This window comes from Perna viridis, chromosome 2 (genome assembly GCF_037379345.1).
Source record: "Perna viridis isolate PV_CMFRI_1.1 ecotype Kerala chromosome 2, ASM3737934v1, whole genome shotgun sequence".
Classification (NCBI taxonomy): domain Eukaryota; kingdom Metazoa; phylum Mollusca; class Bivalvia; order Mytilida; family Mytilidae; genus Perna; species Perna viridis.
In genome coordinates, this window is record NC_142446.1 from 51,413,125 (window position 1) to 51,429,490 (window position 16,366).

The 16,366-nt window shown below is 32.2% G+C and overlaps 2 protein-coding genes across 10 annotated transcripts in view; one reads left to right on the top strand and one right to left on the bottom strand.

Moving 5' to 3' along the window:
* The first annotated feature begins 473 nt into the window (after positions 1-473).
* On the top strand, positions 474-5,715 carry LOC148625687 (uncharacterized). The gene is made up of 5 exons (XM_088569379.1): positions 474-602; positions 1,526-1,712; positions 1,981-2,047; positions 3,241-3,341; positions 5,316-5,715. Exons 1-5 carry the CDS (start codon positions 541-543, stop codon positions 5,637-5,639), a joined length of 741 nt encoding a protein of 246 aa, XP_088425505.1. The 5' UTR covers positions 474-540; the 3' UTR covers positions 5,640-5,715.
* A 1,895-nt stretch (positions 5,716-7,610) lies between these two features.
* Positions 7,611-16,366, bottom strand: part of LOC148625688 (papilin-like) — a 129,654-nt gene continuing 120,898 nt past the window's right edge. For all 9 annotated transcript variants that reach the window (XM_088569374.1, XM_088569373.1, XM_088569369.1 and 6 more), the window contains 5 exons: positions 14,892-15,018; positions 14,180-14,334; positions 12,713-12,985; positions 11,920-12,192; positions 7,611-10,700 (listed from right to left, as the gene is read on the bottom strand). In XM_088569374.1, coding sequence (XP_088425500.1) covers positions 10,564-10,700; positions 11,920-12,192; positions 12,713-12,985; positions 14,180-14,334; positions 14,892-15,018 — 965 coding nt within the window. In that variant the 3' untranslated portion in view covers positions 7,611-10,563. The remainder of the gene's footprint in view (positions 10,701-11,919; positions 12,193-12,712; positions 12,986-14,179; positions 14,335-14,891; positions 15,019-16,366) is intronic.

The following is a 16,366-nucleotide window of genomic DNA, read 5'->3' on the forward strand; positions in this document are numbered from 1 at the left end:
GACTTGTAAACATCAAGGGTTTATATATTTAACTCCGTGTAAACATGTATGATTTTGAAAAAAAAAATATCTAAAATGCAGAAATCAAATATTTTACTGGCTATAAATATATTGGTTACTATATGTTTCAAAACATATACTGTATATTTCTTTATTTTCTTTGATGTATTTACTTTTACTATTTTTCCAAATGTACAATTAGATCTAAAAACTACATACTTTCAGTTATTTTATAATGTTGAACATTCGACGGTTCAGTAGTAATTTTAAAGTTGTTTGCAAGAACGAATATGCTAAGAAATGAAATAAAGGCCTTTACATTTCATGTGCATCGGGTTGTAACGTTATGAAAAATCATTTTTTTTTATTCCGGTTATGATTGTGGCATAGTGAGTTGTGGTCCTGGTACTTTTAAGGTTCCGATAAATAAATGGACGAATTGTCTGTATAAAAATACATAAATAATCAGTGTTACTTTCCCCGGCATAATTGTTACTCAATCGTTGGGAGAACATTTCAGATTATGAAACAAGCCATTGAATGACCATGCTTGCAAAATACGTGAGGCAATCATTACTTAAAGGGAAGAAACTACATACAATGTGAGTACAATCTCTTATTTTAAAGTTGAAAGGGTAAGACCACCCAATACTAACTCGTATGGACAGGTTCCTTACTAATCCCTTTTGGGATCCGGCGTTGGAGATATACATTTGACCACCAGGCACCACCGATCAAAATCAAAAAAAAAAATATCTAAAGCGCCAAATCCCCAAGGGATTAGTTCCATAGAAGCCCTGAAATTTTATTTAACCCTTCAATTGGGGTACTATGGTATCCCTCTTATGGTATTTTACCAATTTAGCAATTATAAAGTCATAATTATGAAGTTTTTTTCAAAATATTGTATTTTATTTGAAAGTGGGAATAAAGTGTCTTTTCTGAAAAAAGATACAGTCTAAAGAAATGATCCTGAGGAAACAAAAACAAAATTAGTCACAAATTTGAGAGCCACACAGTCTGATTGACCTTCAAGCAATCATACATGTTACATGTACATGATGTACATATAATTGGTTGTAATACATGTACATGTATACAATAATGTACATGTAGAGTCTGGAAGTGGCTCTTTTTTACTCTGTCAAAGTCAAATGTAAATTATAGACCATAGACCATGTTTTTTTTTAAACTACTCTTTGTAGAGTACCATAATTAAATGTGGTGCGTAGCCATACATGTAGTTTTAAGTTATGTTTATTAACTTTGAACAACACTAAACGAAATTCAAAAGAATACTAGATATTGCTGCAACAATATATCACAGTTTTTTTTATGAGTTGCAAATGTAATATACATGCACATTTAGTCAAGACATGATTGATTCATTGGATTAAATTCACCAATTCATGTATATTTTTTTTGTATTTGAAAGTACATATAGATACATAATATGAAATACAACATTTATTTTCATTCATGACAAATTCTTTAATATTTTTTAATACATTGATTATTAAAACAGAACCACAGTAAGATGTTTGAACACTGAGGGTACACATATGAAAACAGAATTACAGTTTCCCACACTTAATGATGAATCAAACCACCTGTATATACATGCCTTTAGTAGTATGGGATTCACTCTGAACAGTGGAACTAGAGTATTTGGACCTATTGCTGTTTTCCCTAAAAATATTCTACACTGGAATGTAAGTACATACATTTGTACATGTACCGGTAATTAATTTACACATTACACTCAAAACTGTTTGGTCATTGGGATTTCAAATACCAATTAAGATTAGTTTTATGAATTTCATATAAAAGATTTCTGATGAGAAGAAATAAAACTTATGGTCATATTTTTTCACAAAAGAATGCAGACACTATGTAATAGAATGTAACTGTGACACAATTTTACACTGTATATAAAAATTCTCCATAACTCTGGTATCAACAACTACATTTCTCTTTCAGGTTAAAAATGCGGCCAGTATTACAAATGAAGCTTTGTCACTGTTCCCTTTATTGGTACCAAAACTAGGTATTTACTGTAAAAACATTTAATTTTCATAGGGATAACATTTTGCTTTTTTTTTTTAAATGAAGAACTGATTTTCTGGGGATTTAATTTTGTGGTTTTAACATTGAGAATAATCATCAAAATGATGATTAAATTTTCTTTGGCTTTTAATTCTTTGAAAATTCTCATGCATGAAAAATCCCCTCCCCAATGATATTCTGCTTTTATATTGTATGGGTATATATGATAAAATGTATAATTATTCATTCCAATCTATCTGGTCTCAGGCTCTTAGGAGATGATTCACATTGAAAATCAAAAAGTTTTTCAGTGTCACTTACAGAGTTGTACCCCTTAGTTTGAATTCTACATTATGTCCTGTATAATTTATACCGTCTGAGGCCAAGGGTTATATGAAAAGCCACATGTTAATTTTTGTTTTTAATAACAATTTTTACAAAATGTCAAAAGAAAATTTATAGGATTTCTAACCATGTATCACATTTTGCATGATTCTTAGCAGGAGTGCTACATGTACATGTGTACTTGAAAATCAAATTCCTGATTTTTTTACTAGCCAGTATGCAGATTTGACAGGAAATCAAGGAAACCAGGATCTGAACAGAAATTGAAAAGAAGATGATCCATGGATAGCAACTTGGCCAAAAATATAGGCATACATAACAAAGAATATGAAATAATCAAAACAACATGCTCATAGAAAAGTAAATGGACAATCTGAACTCCACTTAAGGAGGTAGACCTAGGGTAAGGGACACAACTCTTAAAAATCATTGTAACATTTGTAATCAATTTTATGTAAGCATCTAATTAACTTGGATTCATTTTATTCTGTTTCAAAAGAAAGCTTGAGAGGCTTTGTTGAAGTTGAATATGATACAAACATATCACTGATTTTTTGAGTTATGTCCCTCACCATAGGTCTACCTCCTTAAAACTGGTAGTATGGACTAGGTACACAAGTAGAGTAAACATCCTCTGCTTTTCTAGAAAGACCTAATTAGTTGCTCATAAAATGTCATTTCTAAGATAGATGATTGATTGATTGATTATTGGGGTTTAATGCCCAAGCAGCAATATTTCGGCTATATTCAGTCGATAGAAAAGATGAAAAAAGGGAAACTATGATGTTTTGAATGGTGCATATGGATACAGCATAGCAACTATAAAAAACTGTTTTTCTTACATTACAGATATAGTGGTGATTGGTGTAGGAGACAGGGGATCATCTATCAGTAACACTGCTTACAGATACCTAAAATCACACAACATCAATGTAGAAATGTTACCAACAGTAAGATATATATATTGATTTATGTTCTGATGACCTGTCTAAACTGAACCTTGCATATTCTGATGATTTGTCTAAACTGAACCTTGAATATTCTGATGATCGGTCTAAACTGAACCTTGGAATATTCTGATGATTTGTCTAAACTGGAACTTGAATATTCTGATGATCGGTCTAAACTGAACCTTGGAATATTCTGATGATCCATCTAAACTGAACCTTGGAATATTCGGATGACCTGTCCAAACTGAACCTTGCAATATTCTGATGACCTGTCCAAACTGAATCTTGGAATATTCTGATGACCTGTCTAAATTGAACCTTGAATATTCTGATGATCTGTTTAAACTGAACCTTGAATATTCTGATGATCTGTCTAAACTGAACCTTGGAATATTCTGATGACCTGTCCAAACTGAACCTTGAAATATTCTGATGACCTGTCTAAACTGAACCTTGAATATTCTGATAATCTGTCTAAATCGAACCTTGAATATTCTGAATATCCTGTCCAAACCAGATTTCTTCTGAAGTCCCATCATATCAATTTCAATACATTTTGAACCTGTATAAACCAAATGCCTTCTTTAATGAAACTATTCCTTCAGTCCCAAAAAAATACTTGGTTCTTTTGTCCTATAATGTAGTTAATTCATGATTTGGAAATGTGCAGTTCATTGTTAAAATGAGAAGTATAAGCACCAAATACTATATATGAACATGGGTTGGTGTCACTTCTCAAATGTGATAAAAAGTTTTAAAGCATGCATGTAAACTTATTATCTTCAAATTATTATGGCCCTGCCACGAAAAGTGGCAATCGCCTTATGTAGGATTCACATGATCGATAATAATGATTGATAAGTCATGAGTATGCAGATGTTCTTTTATTTTTCTTCTGGTAAATATGTTAATCCATTTATCCATTCCTCTACAAAGAGACAATACATAAACTTCATAAACACACAGTTAAATACAAACATGAATTCAACGTATATGTAGTCACTGAATTCCATTTTGACTTAGTCAATAAATGTAGAAAAAATGTATATTTCAAGAACTACATGTTCTTAACACCCTTTAGTGTCCATCCTTTACACTGGTGTCCTGACTTAACTTTTTTTTTGTTTTACGATGTGGGCTTTGGATATTTGGCATGTGGGTAGATCACCTTAAGACAATGTGTTGCATACCATGGATAGTGGCCTTTCACCTTAAACTTTGACCTCTATATCAAATTCCTGTTTTTTCTGTGAGATCTTGTGTCCAGGCTATAACTTTTTGTCCTTTGATCTCGGCTTTTGATATTTAGTGTGTGGGTACATAACCTAAAGCCTATGTGCCATGGATAGTGGCCTATGACCTTGAACATTTGATCTCAAGATATATATGGCTTAATTGCCACAGTTGGGCCTACAAAGATAGATTCCATCTCAATGATTTCTAGTTCTTATCTACTAATGGCTTACCTTCCTACAGAATTTCATCAAAATTCATAGAGTTGATTCGGAGGAGTTGCCCTTTCAAGGTGTCAGCATGTAAAATTCTTCAGTTAGATTATCTCCCTTCACAGGCATTAGAGTTAAGACAGTAGTTTATCTTCCATTATGCACATTACCTACATATAATGCTAAATCCTCTAACAGAGGAACTGTGTACCTCTAATTTGTTGGCAGTGGTTTTTTAGGAGGAAGATCTGGGTTAAGGGACACAACTCTTCAAATCAGTTTTACGTTGCTATCATATTCTATTTTGTCTAAACTGTTCAAGCACTGATTTGAAATAGATTGAAATCAACCTACTTAGATGCTTACATAAGATTTATGTAAAATAGTTAATATACACATACCAGTAATTTGAAAGAATTATGGACCATAACCTAGGTCTTCCTTCTTAAAACACTTTTAAGTATTTATCAATATACAGTATTTAAGACATTTCTAATACAATGAACACAAAATGTATGTCTTCTTTTAGGAAATAGCATGCCCAACTTTTAACTTTCTCAATCTGGAGAGACGTAATGTTGCTGCAGGATTAATACCTCCATTTGAGGACGTGAAAATCATCCCAAGTAAATCAGACTATCATTTCAATAGAGTCATCAGTGGTTTTCAAGAGGAAGATCTGACTTTAGATGATTTGAAGAATAAATCTGGTCAGTCTTTGGAGTCTGCACAAGGACAAAAACCATCACTCCAACAGAAGTTTCGAGATTATGTACAGAATGAAGATAAGCAAGAGACAGAAAAGATGAAGAAAACAGATAATGACAGTACAGAAGAGGACAAAAAATCATGATTTGATATTTTCATTTGCTGTTGAATTGTCATACTGGTGCTTAGGCAAAATAAAAAATGATGTGTGTTTCCTTTTACCCTTCCTGCTCTTTTTTTTTTCAGCTAGTGTATTCTAAAAGTTTTTTGGTCATTTTTGAATAAGCACTGTTAAAAGTACGAATGTTTCTCGTACTGACTCACTGTGAAAAAAATAGCTGAAAAATATCTACCTACCTACCTTATTTTTTTCAAAGGTGAACTAAGAAACACACATATTTAAAAAAAAAAAATTGTCCTTAGAGGAATTTATTTGGTAGAATTAATTGGGTAACTCAAACAGTTTACATTTATTATTGAAGTGGAACAAAGATTTTTCTATCATGCTGTAATGATCATTATATATATGAAAGGAACAATGTTAAGAAAGGAGTAGGTTCAGTAAGGCCCTTTTAATAGTTTTGAAAGATTTGTTTTGGTCTATGCTAGTTAGTTTATTTGAAAGGATAATGGTTGTAGCAAATACACCTCAGCCAATTTTGGTGATTTCTTGAATTTTTTAACCTAAAAGCAGTCAAAATTAACACGTTAGTGAAATCTTCATTTTTGTTGCATTTTTGCACATATTTTTCAATGGTTTTGGCCTTAAACAAAAGTGCCTGCATCCGTGTTTATCCAAAATATTGACATATATGTTGTATCTCACAATGCTACACAATATATATAAAGATCAAGAATGAACACGCATTATGGCCAGATTTCTTTTTAACTAAAACCGTCAAAATGTGCTGAAATATTGAGATTTTATGGATACACTCACGTTATGTCTTGCAGTTGATAGTAATAATTAGTGTTCGAAGTGTGGAAAATCAATTTTGTAGGTACATTTTTATCACACTTATTTGTCTTCTGCAAAAATAACAAAAGTTAGTACACTGCAAAAATAATTATGTTGAATAGACATCAATATTAAAAAAAAAACTAGGTAAACATAGTGATGTATTTCATATCTCTTTTTGGTCTGGAATCAAATCTTAAAGCAATGCTAGAAACATATGCACAAATAGAATTTTTCTTCATTGTCATCAATAGTAAAGCATTAAAAAGTATTTACATAGTAATGGGGAAGTTTCTTCTTTATTTATGTTTTTATGCATTGTTTGTGAATAGGATAGCATGTGTTTATGTATTTTAGTAACATAAATATTCTTATATTTTGTGTGTTTTTGATTCTATATATAAACACTGAAATATTTGACAATAGTACATACCTACATGTATATATTTATGAAATGTCTTCTTTATAGCCTTTCTGTAATTTAAAAAAATTCCACCGGCGCAATTCAATTCAGATTTTCAGGGATGTTAATTTGAACCTTCCAACAACTTATATAAAAAATATAAAAAGAATTACCATTATTTTTTCAAATTTTATGCATAAACACAGAGATACCCTAAAAAATGACCCAAAATGGCTTCTGGGTGTCACAAACTTGACCTTTTTTGACCTCACCAAATTACAACCTAAATGTCAAATTTCTCATTTCAACACATCTACTAAAATAATTTCATTATTCCTCTTCCATTTGAGCACAAAAGGTATGAGAAATTCTGAAAGGAAGTGTTTCTAAAACATTTTTGAAAAATCCCCTATTATTATAGGAACTATATTCGTATACAACAAAAAGCTAAGGGCGGATAATTGTGGTCTCTGTTTATCTGGGGGTCACCAGTGGGGAAGAAATGTAATAAACATGTGGTATAAAGTTAAACTTGTTTTAAAAATTATAAGATTGCATTATATAGACAATAACAGTATACAAACTATAAACAAAATGATATATAAATTTAGAACAAATAAGAAAAATTCCTTGGCAAAGCCCCATGTTTTACCCCGATCCTAAGCCTCATTTGTTTATTATTTTTATTTCAAGTCAATACACTGTTATTGTCCATGTTCATAGGCACATTGTAGGGCATAAGTAAAATGTTGCTATTCATATTTTCAAAACTTTTATTTATTATATTATATATGACTTAGATTGGTGAAATTTGAGGAAATAGATGTGATTCAAAACTTATCAATACTGACATGATGCATTCTAATCTCACAAAGCAAGCAAACAACTAGTTTTTGAAGCAATGCTATGAACTCATCTAGATCCCTCACATTACATGTCATAAACTTAGAACATTTTATTTCAAAAGTTTCTAGCACTACTTATGAAGTGTATGAAGCTTATTGAAGCATGGCCAGATCCAGACACTTTGAAAAGGAGGGGTGCCAGTCTAGACTCCTTGCAAAAAAAAGGGGGGTGCTAGGACATTATTTGCTACTCTTTTTGTCAATTTTACATATGAAATTGATATATTTTCCAATAAAAAATGGGGGGTGCCAACCCCCTACACCCCCCTCTTGATCCGCTACTGTTGAACAATGTCCTATTTTTTAATTATGATTTCAAAACCAAGTGTATTGAAATTTGTACAGGATTTGTATTACAATTCAATAGTTTTAAAAAATCCACTGACATTTACAATGAGTATTATATTTAAGTACAGTGAATGGAGTTGGTTGTCCTTGATTAAATGACTATCACTTTCCTAGGTAGTTAACTGGATAATTGACAAAGAGATTTAAACCTTCTATCAAATTTAGAAAAAAATACCTATGAAATGATAGAAAGTTAGTCTCATTGTTAATCGACCAGTTGACTACCTTCGTCACTTCATCAGGTAACGGCCATTCAAGTAAGGGAAGACCAACTCAATAAACCCTGAACTTAATAACTCACTGTAAAATTACAATAATTTCGTTTTGCAAGCAAAAATGTTCGACAATATTCATACCAAAATGTAATCCAGTTAATTGTTACATTGGTTATGATTAGTTTCATACTGAATTTGTAATCTAAAGCTTATTTGGGTATTTGTTCTTTTCAATCAAGTGTTAAATTTACAATCCATATGACAATAAATACAACATATATACTGGCATTAAATATTTGAACACAAAACATTAACTTCGCATAGAATAAATGCTGAATTGAATAAGGTTTCAAGACATCAACAAAGTGCTTTCTTCAGGCTTAATAAAATACATTTCAAATACAAGTTAAAAATTGTAAAATTTATACGGAATTCAGTTCAAATCCATGAAAGCTATTAATAATGTTGCTCGTAGATCAAGTCTGTTAAAAACTGAGTTAAAAACTGAGTGAAAAATTTGCTATTGTTTATTGCAGAACATCATATTATACAAGCATGATTTTGATATTTTGAATTACTGTCAATACATTACTGTCATGATGAAGAAAGGCTCATTACAGTGAAACCTGCTTAAACTAAACCCTGAATAATCTGAAATCCGGTCTAAACCAGACACTTTTAGGGTCCCCTTTACATCGGTTCTAATGCATTACAACCTGTATCTTCTGAACACCTGTCTAAACCAGACACTTTTGGAGCCCCCTTTACATCGGTTCTAATGCATTTACAACCTGTATCTTCTGAACATCTGCCTCAACCACACACTTTTGGAGTACTCTTTACATTGGTTCTAATCATTTACAACCTGTATCTTCAGAACACCTCTCTAAACCAGACACTTTTGGAGCCCCCTTTACATCGGTTCTAATGCATTTACAACCTGTATCTTCTGAACATCTGCCTCAACCACACACTTTTGGAGTACTCTTTACATTGGTTCTAATCATTTACAACCTGTATCTTCAGAACACCTCTCTAAACCAGACACTTTTGGAGCCCCCTTTACATCGGTTCTAATGCATTTACAACCTGTATCTTCTGAACACCTGCCTCAACCAAACAAAAGTTTATTTGAAAGGAGTACTGTTTAGTCAGGTTTCATTGTATCAAAAGTACAAAACATAGCAAAAAAAGTAACAGAACTTTTTCAGGGCTACACGTTTAAAAGCTTGACAACCATTACTTCTACAGCACAATAACTTGATGCATCAATATACAACCCCTGAAATATCTAGTGGTTCTACCCAGAATTAAGAGTATTTTCTATGATTTTGGATTTCATCATCAGTAGAGTACAAAAAATAAGATATTTAAGGACCTATACCTTCAATACTTACAAATATTAAAGCTTCTTTACAGTATAATATTTTCTTAATGTACAAAAGTAAAAATACATGAGCTTTGAGTACAAGTATCTTACTCAACTGGGCATCAAATGCTGCGGAAGGGAAAAAAATGGTAAATGTTGGAACTGAAAATATATTTTAAGACCTGGCCAGAGTACCACTAAACACAAATCTTGAAAAGTCTGAAAAAGTTCTTTCCTTCCATGGTAATTCAATTAAAGTTCTTCGAAAAATGATGACATCACAAACAATTAAGAATTTTCTCAGATTTAAATAATTTTTTCAAGATTTGTAGTGCTGGGGCCAGTAAAACATTTTATTATTACTATAATACATACAAAAAGGACACAATAGTTTCCTTGATCATCCATAAATACAAAATTAAATGCATGAAGTAGAAGAAAATCTATATTCTAACATTAAATGCCCAGTTGACACAACAAAGGACCATGAGAGGTACACAATATATTTGATTGTTTTTTTGTCCTTTGTAAATAATATTACGATGTAGTCATAGATTTGGTACATGCAAAATAAATACTCTTCTCATAAAGTTGAAAACAATGCATCATTTATCAAAAACGGAAAATAGTCAAATATCTAAAACCAATTTTTAGAACATAAATGTATGTCATAAATCCCTTTCTTTCAGCAAATTGAGATTCCAAGCAGAACAAGCCTATTGATATTGGGGTCAATAGGTCAAGAAATCTGTATTTTGTGATCAATATTCTACAAAACTATCTAACCCCCCTTTTACCTCAGCTACCTCCGCACATACAAAAGAGTAGCTTTATTTTCCAGGTAATAAATCTATGACCAAGTATGTTATTTTTAACCTCTCAACTTTGATTGGTCACAACTATAACAACATTGTTTAGAATAATCTGTATAGCCACAAAGTCCTGCTCTAACAATAAGACGACACATAGTCACTGATGCTGAATCAACACACTCGGGAATATCTACATCTGAAAAAAAAAACCAAAGCAATGGATAAATTTGATGTGTAATTGATAGATAAAGAAAATTTAAGGAAGGTTTTGCCTTCAATTCCAATCATCATCACATGCACTGAATCTCACAAAAACATTTCAGAGGCATAATAGTCAAGTTTTTGCCTTCAACCAATGCATTTAAAGAAGGTACACCTACGGTAAGGGACACAACTCTTACAAATCATTGGGATGTTTGTATTCAGCATTTTTCATCAATCTAATGTAAGCATCAAAATAACTTGGATTGATTTCATTCTATTTCAAATGAAAGCTTGATAGGCTTTGATAAAACTGAATATGATACAAACATATTACTGATTTCAAGAGTTATGTTCCTTACCCCAGGTCTACCTCCCTAAATTGAACTGCCTTACAATTCAAAGGTACACGTGGACATGGTACCATTATGGTGCCCTAATGTTGGTAAAGCCCTAATGGAAAATTTCTCATTTCTTTTTTGTTGCATTTTCTTTGTACAAAACACAAAATATAAGAAATTTTCCAAGTAGCCTTCGCCAACGTCATGTCCTCATCTACCTGTGGTATAATTTATAAAATGACTTTCCCTTAATATTTAAGATTTCAAATTATTTTGCAGATGCTTTTTAATCACCACTGGTATAGTCACACCACAATGGAAGAGATAGGTTTAAAAACCTAAATTTAACCCACCATTTTGTCTGAAGTGCCAGTACCAAGTCAGGACCATTGTGGTACCAGCTGCTCTGGTGGTGTAATATCTATTTTGTCAGACTTATTTTGGACTTGACTTGATTATGAAACAGATTAGTGTTTGGTAGCTTTGTTCTTACCCTTATTTAATAATCCAGTAACACACATTGCCAAATAAGCTATGTTTCTGTTACAAAGGTAATAAAGTAACTTGTTGATATTTAAGGTTAATTGTTTATACCAAAAAATGTAGTTTTTTTATCTTTGATTTTACAAGAAATAACATGATTGTATTCTTTAATCATTACATGAAATTTAATGTGATTTTTATGTGAAATTCACTTAACATGTATTGTGTGAAAAGTTTACAGGAAATCCACATGAAAGCTGGATTCACATATATATATATTTCACTTGAATTCTGTCACAAATGTTATTTATTTACTCAGTTCAGGTCAAAATAATGTGAAAATTGTGTAAAATGATTTTGCATGTGAAACCTTCTTAACAGTCCACATACCTTTAGGTATAACTTGAATTGACTTAGAATCTTTAGCACTATCTTCAGCGTTGTTAACCACACATGTATAACTGCCTGTATCATCTAGTGTAAGATCAGTTATACGTAAATTAGGCCCATTAACTGTCATTCTACCAGTAGTAATTAGTTCCACTCCCATCTTCTCCCACCTGACAGTGGGTGGTGGGAAACCTCGGCTATCGCAAGCCAAGTACAGGTTCTCTCCTTCCCTTAGACGACCATCGATAGGCTTAATACTTGCAGATACAGACTCTGTAATGTTGAAAGTCACATATGAGTAGCGGGTATTTGAAATTGTATACGCTTTTTATACTATATTTAGAAAATAGTTTTATATGACATAAAAGTATAATGTACAACATGTATTTACAATCAATTACACATCAGTGGTAGATCCAGGGTGATTTTGAAGTTGGACCACAGCCCCTACTGCACCTTTTGTTAGAATTTTTTAAATTTTTTTTAATTTGTTCTAAATTTGGGCAGAAATGTAAGAAAATAGCATGAAACTCATTGGGACCCTTTTTTTGGAAAAATCTGGATCCACACTTCTGTAGTCGATTCCACATGAAGTTATAAGTGTAAAATTATTCATAAGTTATGATGTCACAATGCAATTTTCAAAGAATTTAACACCTTTTGTGAGTCTGATATAATTTTTACACTGACTATTTTGTACCAATATGTATAACTTTAATTATGAACCTATCAGTTTTTGATACCAGACTGAAAATTTAACCAAACAAAATTTTGTAAGGGAGATGACCATTACCTTGAAGAGACAACCTAACAAGTCTTTGAGCAGGAGAGGATCTACCATTCCTTGCAGTACAGGTATAGTCACTAATATCTGTCTGCTGGGTGTTTGAAATGATGAGTGTACCATTCTGATACATATAGTACCTCCCACCACTAGCTATAGACTGTCCATCTTTGGTCCAGGTCACTGTGGGTTGTGGACTTCCATAAGCCTGACAATGTAGGAAAGCATTCTCGCCAGGTCGCACAACTATGGTGCTAGGTGTGGGGAAAATAGTGATGGGGACTGAAACAGAAAATATAAAAAAATGAAGATGCTTGATTTTCATAACATGTACTACATGAGCAATAATGTAATGGAGGAAAGTACCATCCCCTTTATGAGTGAAACTGGAAAATATGAAAATATATGCAGGGAAGAAATTATGAAATTACACCGGAGTTAATCTTGTTCATACCAATAAATTTGAAGTTAACAATTATGTACCTTCATAAGCAGTTAGTAAATCAGTAATAGTAAATGCTTAATCAACCAGCAAGTATGTGTTTGATGTAAATACAAATGTACAGTAAAACCTGTTCAAATTGAACCCTAGATAAACCAGAAACCTGGATAATGCAGAAACCTGCAAAAACAGAAACCTAGATAAACCAAAAACCTGGATAAACCAATAACCTAGATAAACCAGAAACCTGGATAAAACAGAAACCTGGATAATGCAGAAACCTGGATAAACCAGAAACCTAGATAATGCAGAAACCTGGATAAACCAGAAACCAGGATAAACCACAAACCTGGATAAACAAGTAACCTAGATAAACCAGAAACCCAGGATAATGCAGAAACCTGGATAAACCAGAATTCTAGATAAACCAGAAACCTAGATAAATCAGAAACCTGGATAAACCAGTAACCTGTATAACGCAGAAACCTGGATAAACCAGAATTTTAGATAAACCAGAAACCTAGATAAATCAGAAACCTGGATAAATCAGTAACCTGGATAAACCAGAATTTTAGATAAACCAGTAACCTGGGTAATGCAAAAACCTGGATAAACCAGAAACCTAAATAAACAAGACATATTATGGAATCCATTCATCAGTTTTGATGTATTTTAAACCTGTGTATACAGAACACCTGCTTAAACTGAACAAAACTTTTAGTTTGAAGGGGTTCAGTCTAGACAGGTTTGACTGTATATTACTGTAAACTGGGAAATATTTGTGCCATCTCTTTTTCACGGTTTCTGCTATAAATCTATTTTTGCACAGTTTCAAATTTGCAATCGTTCATCAAATTGTACTGTAATGTTCTTTGAAGAAAATACTCACGATAGTTTAATTTTCACGTTACGGATCTTGGCACAAAATTAGCAAAAATAAAATTGTGGTGAAAATTTCCTTTGATGTATATCAGGTTAAATGTTCTATTCTTGTATTACATCATCATGCACTGTCATCCTTGATTCTATAATACCTTCTATTTGAAGCCTAAATCTTCTAACAGCTGGCTGATTTTGACCATTATCAATACGACAGGCATACACTCCAGAATCGTCTTTGTTCAACTGGGCAATGAATAGTGATCCATTTTCAAATACTGTAAATCTCTGGTCTGATGTCAGAATTCGACTGAAAAGATACATCACATTAAAAACTTAAAACCAGGAAAATAGAAGTCCATATTACATCTTTTTTATTACCTACAAGTTTAAGCCTTGACAAATCTTAACCAGGATGTTTCTAAAAATCTATTTCAAAATGAATTATGACCAGATGAAATATGTGAGACAAATCCATCTAGATATATCCCACACCTAAACTTTATAATATGGTTAAAATATAAACCAAATCATCAAATATGAAGTTGTGACTGTCCGAGCCCTTTATCAGTTACCGTGATAAGGCACACCTATATACAGCTTTTGTCAAAATATCAAGTGGCTGTAGCAAATTTATTATATTTCTATAAGATAGACAGACAGACAGTATCCCCCCCTCCCTGTGTTGGAACAGGTGTATAAAACTTATGCTAAAGACGGAAATGAATGAATTCTTAAACAGTAAAGACTGCATGGGAAATAATAGTCTGTATGAACTTTACGAATATCATGATGAAGACATTATTTACATCAGAGTAAAAAAAAACGTTAAATGAACCTTTTGCCTGTAATAATCCATCTACTTACGCATTTTTATACCAAGCTACAGTACCCTGAGGTCCCCTACATTCTATCAAGAGACTTCTATCTGGTTGTTCTATGATCACTGTAGCATTACCATCAACAAGATCAGCTGTCTCTGATCCTGTGTACACTACAAACAGATGTGGATAGAAATGATGTACATATACTTACTTTTATTTTGCGTTTCATTTCAAAACAAGGTCAAACAAGGTTAAACAAGGTCAATTCAGTAAAAATGAACTTGATTAGAATGGACTTTCAATTATACCCCCTATAAAACTGCTCAAGGGATTTTGATGAAATTTTATCGGAAGGTTGGTCATCATATGTAGATGTGCATGCAAGATCATAGTTACTGTAGGAGGACTACAAAGGGAGATAATCCAACTCAAGGGTTTTACATGTTAAAACCTCGCAAGCTCAAGATGGCTCACAATATTTCTAGATTATTTCATTTTTTTTAATTGATAGCATTTTTCAATAAATTTGTAAAAAAAACAAAAAATTAAAAAAGAAAACAAGCCTGCCTCCCACCAAATTTTGAACAAAGTGGGATGAGAATCTAGGATTTATTGTAATTGTGACATTCCAATATTATTTCATTACAATCCAAAAAAAAGGTTCAGTGAAGTTACAATTACAAGGATTCATCATATAACCCCTTTAATTATTTCCCTTTGCAGGTATTAAGCACTAATTATCTTCTATCACGTACATCTACATACTATGCCTGACCTTCCTATATAATATCATAAAAATCTGTTAGAGATGTAGCAGGAGTTTCCCAAACAAGATATCTGGACAGAGGAACAGACACACATGGTGTTCATAAATACCAACAAACTTTTGATTTTCAAGGGATACAATGGACAATCATTTACAAGTTTTATCCATCATAAAAGGAGACATTCTAAAATTTTGCACCAATCAGCACGAGATTACAATTTCATGTCTAAAAAAATGCAAAAAAGCATTTTATCTGCCATGTTATAGACAACATGAAATTGAGAGAGTGGATAGGAAAGAGATCATTCTTCCACCAGAAACAGAATCAATACAGAAAGAACATACATGCATATTTGAATGAACAAAGAAGGTTATTATTTAATTCATGTTACTGTCAAATTTATAGAGAGTACCAGGTACATGCATAGTGTTTGAGTACACTGGTATAGATGTCATGCTTCCAAACACACACACACACACACACACACATACACACTAAATACATAAAGTTTATTGTTCATTTTTTAGGTTGCTAAAAATAGTATGACTTTTTTAGCAGGATCAGAATCATATTATCCTTAATTAAAAGCAGTCTTTGTGGCACAGGATCTAGTGCCAAAAATGTGGTGAAAGAAAAAAAACAAGGCAGAATCAATCACTTACAAGGCCACAGGATGTGTTTAAACAACAATTTCAACTACTCTGAATTAACTATACTATTTTTAAAGCTTGTTGTGAAAATGCAGAAAGCA

What these genes read in the sequence shown, in the direction of transcription:
- LOC148625687 (XM_088569379.1), top strand. Translation starts at nt 541, where the DNA reads ATGACCATGCTTGCAAAATACGTGAGGCAATCATTACTTAAAGGGAAG. An exon ending in AAAATATTCTACACTGGAAT is followed by an intron (nt 1,713 to 1,980) that starts GTAAGTACATAC and finishes TTTCTCTTTCAG; the next exon opens with GTTAAAAATGCGGCCAGTAT. An exon ending in TTTATTGGTACCAAAACTAG is followed by an intron (nt 2,048 to 3,240) that starts GTATTTACTGTA and finishes CTTACATTACAG; the next exon opens with ATATAGTGGTGATTGGTGTA.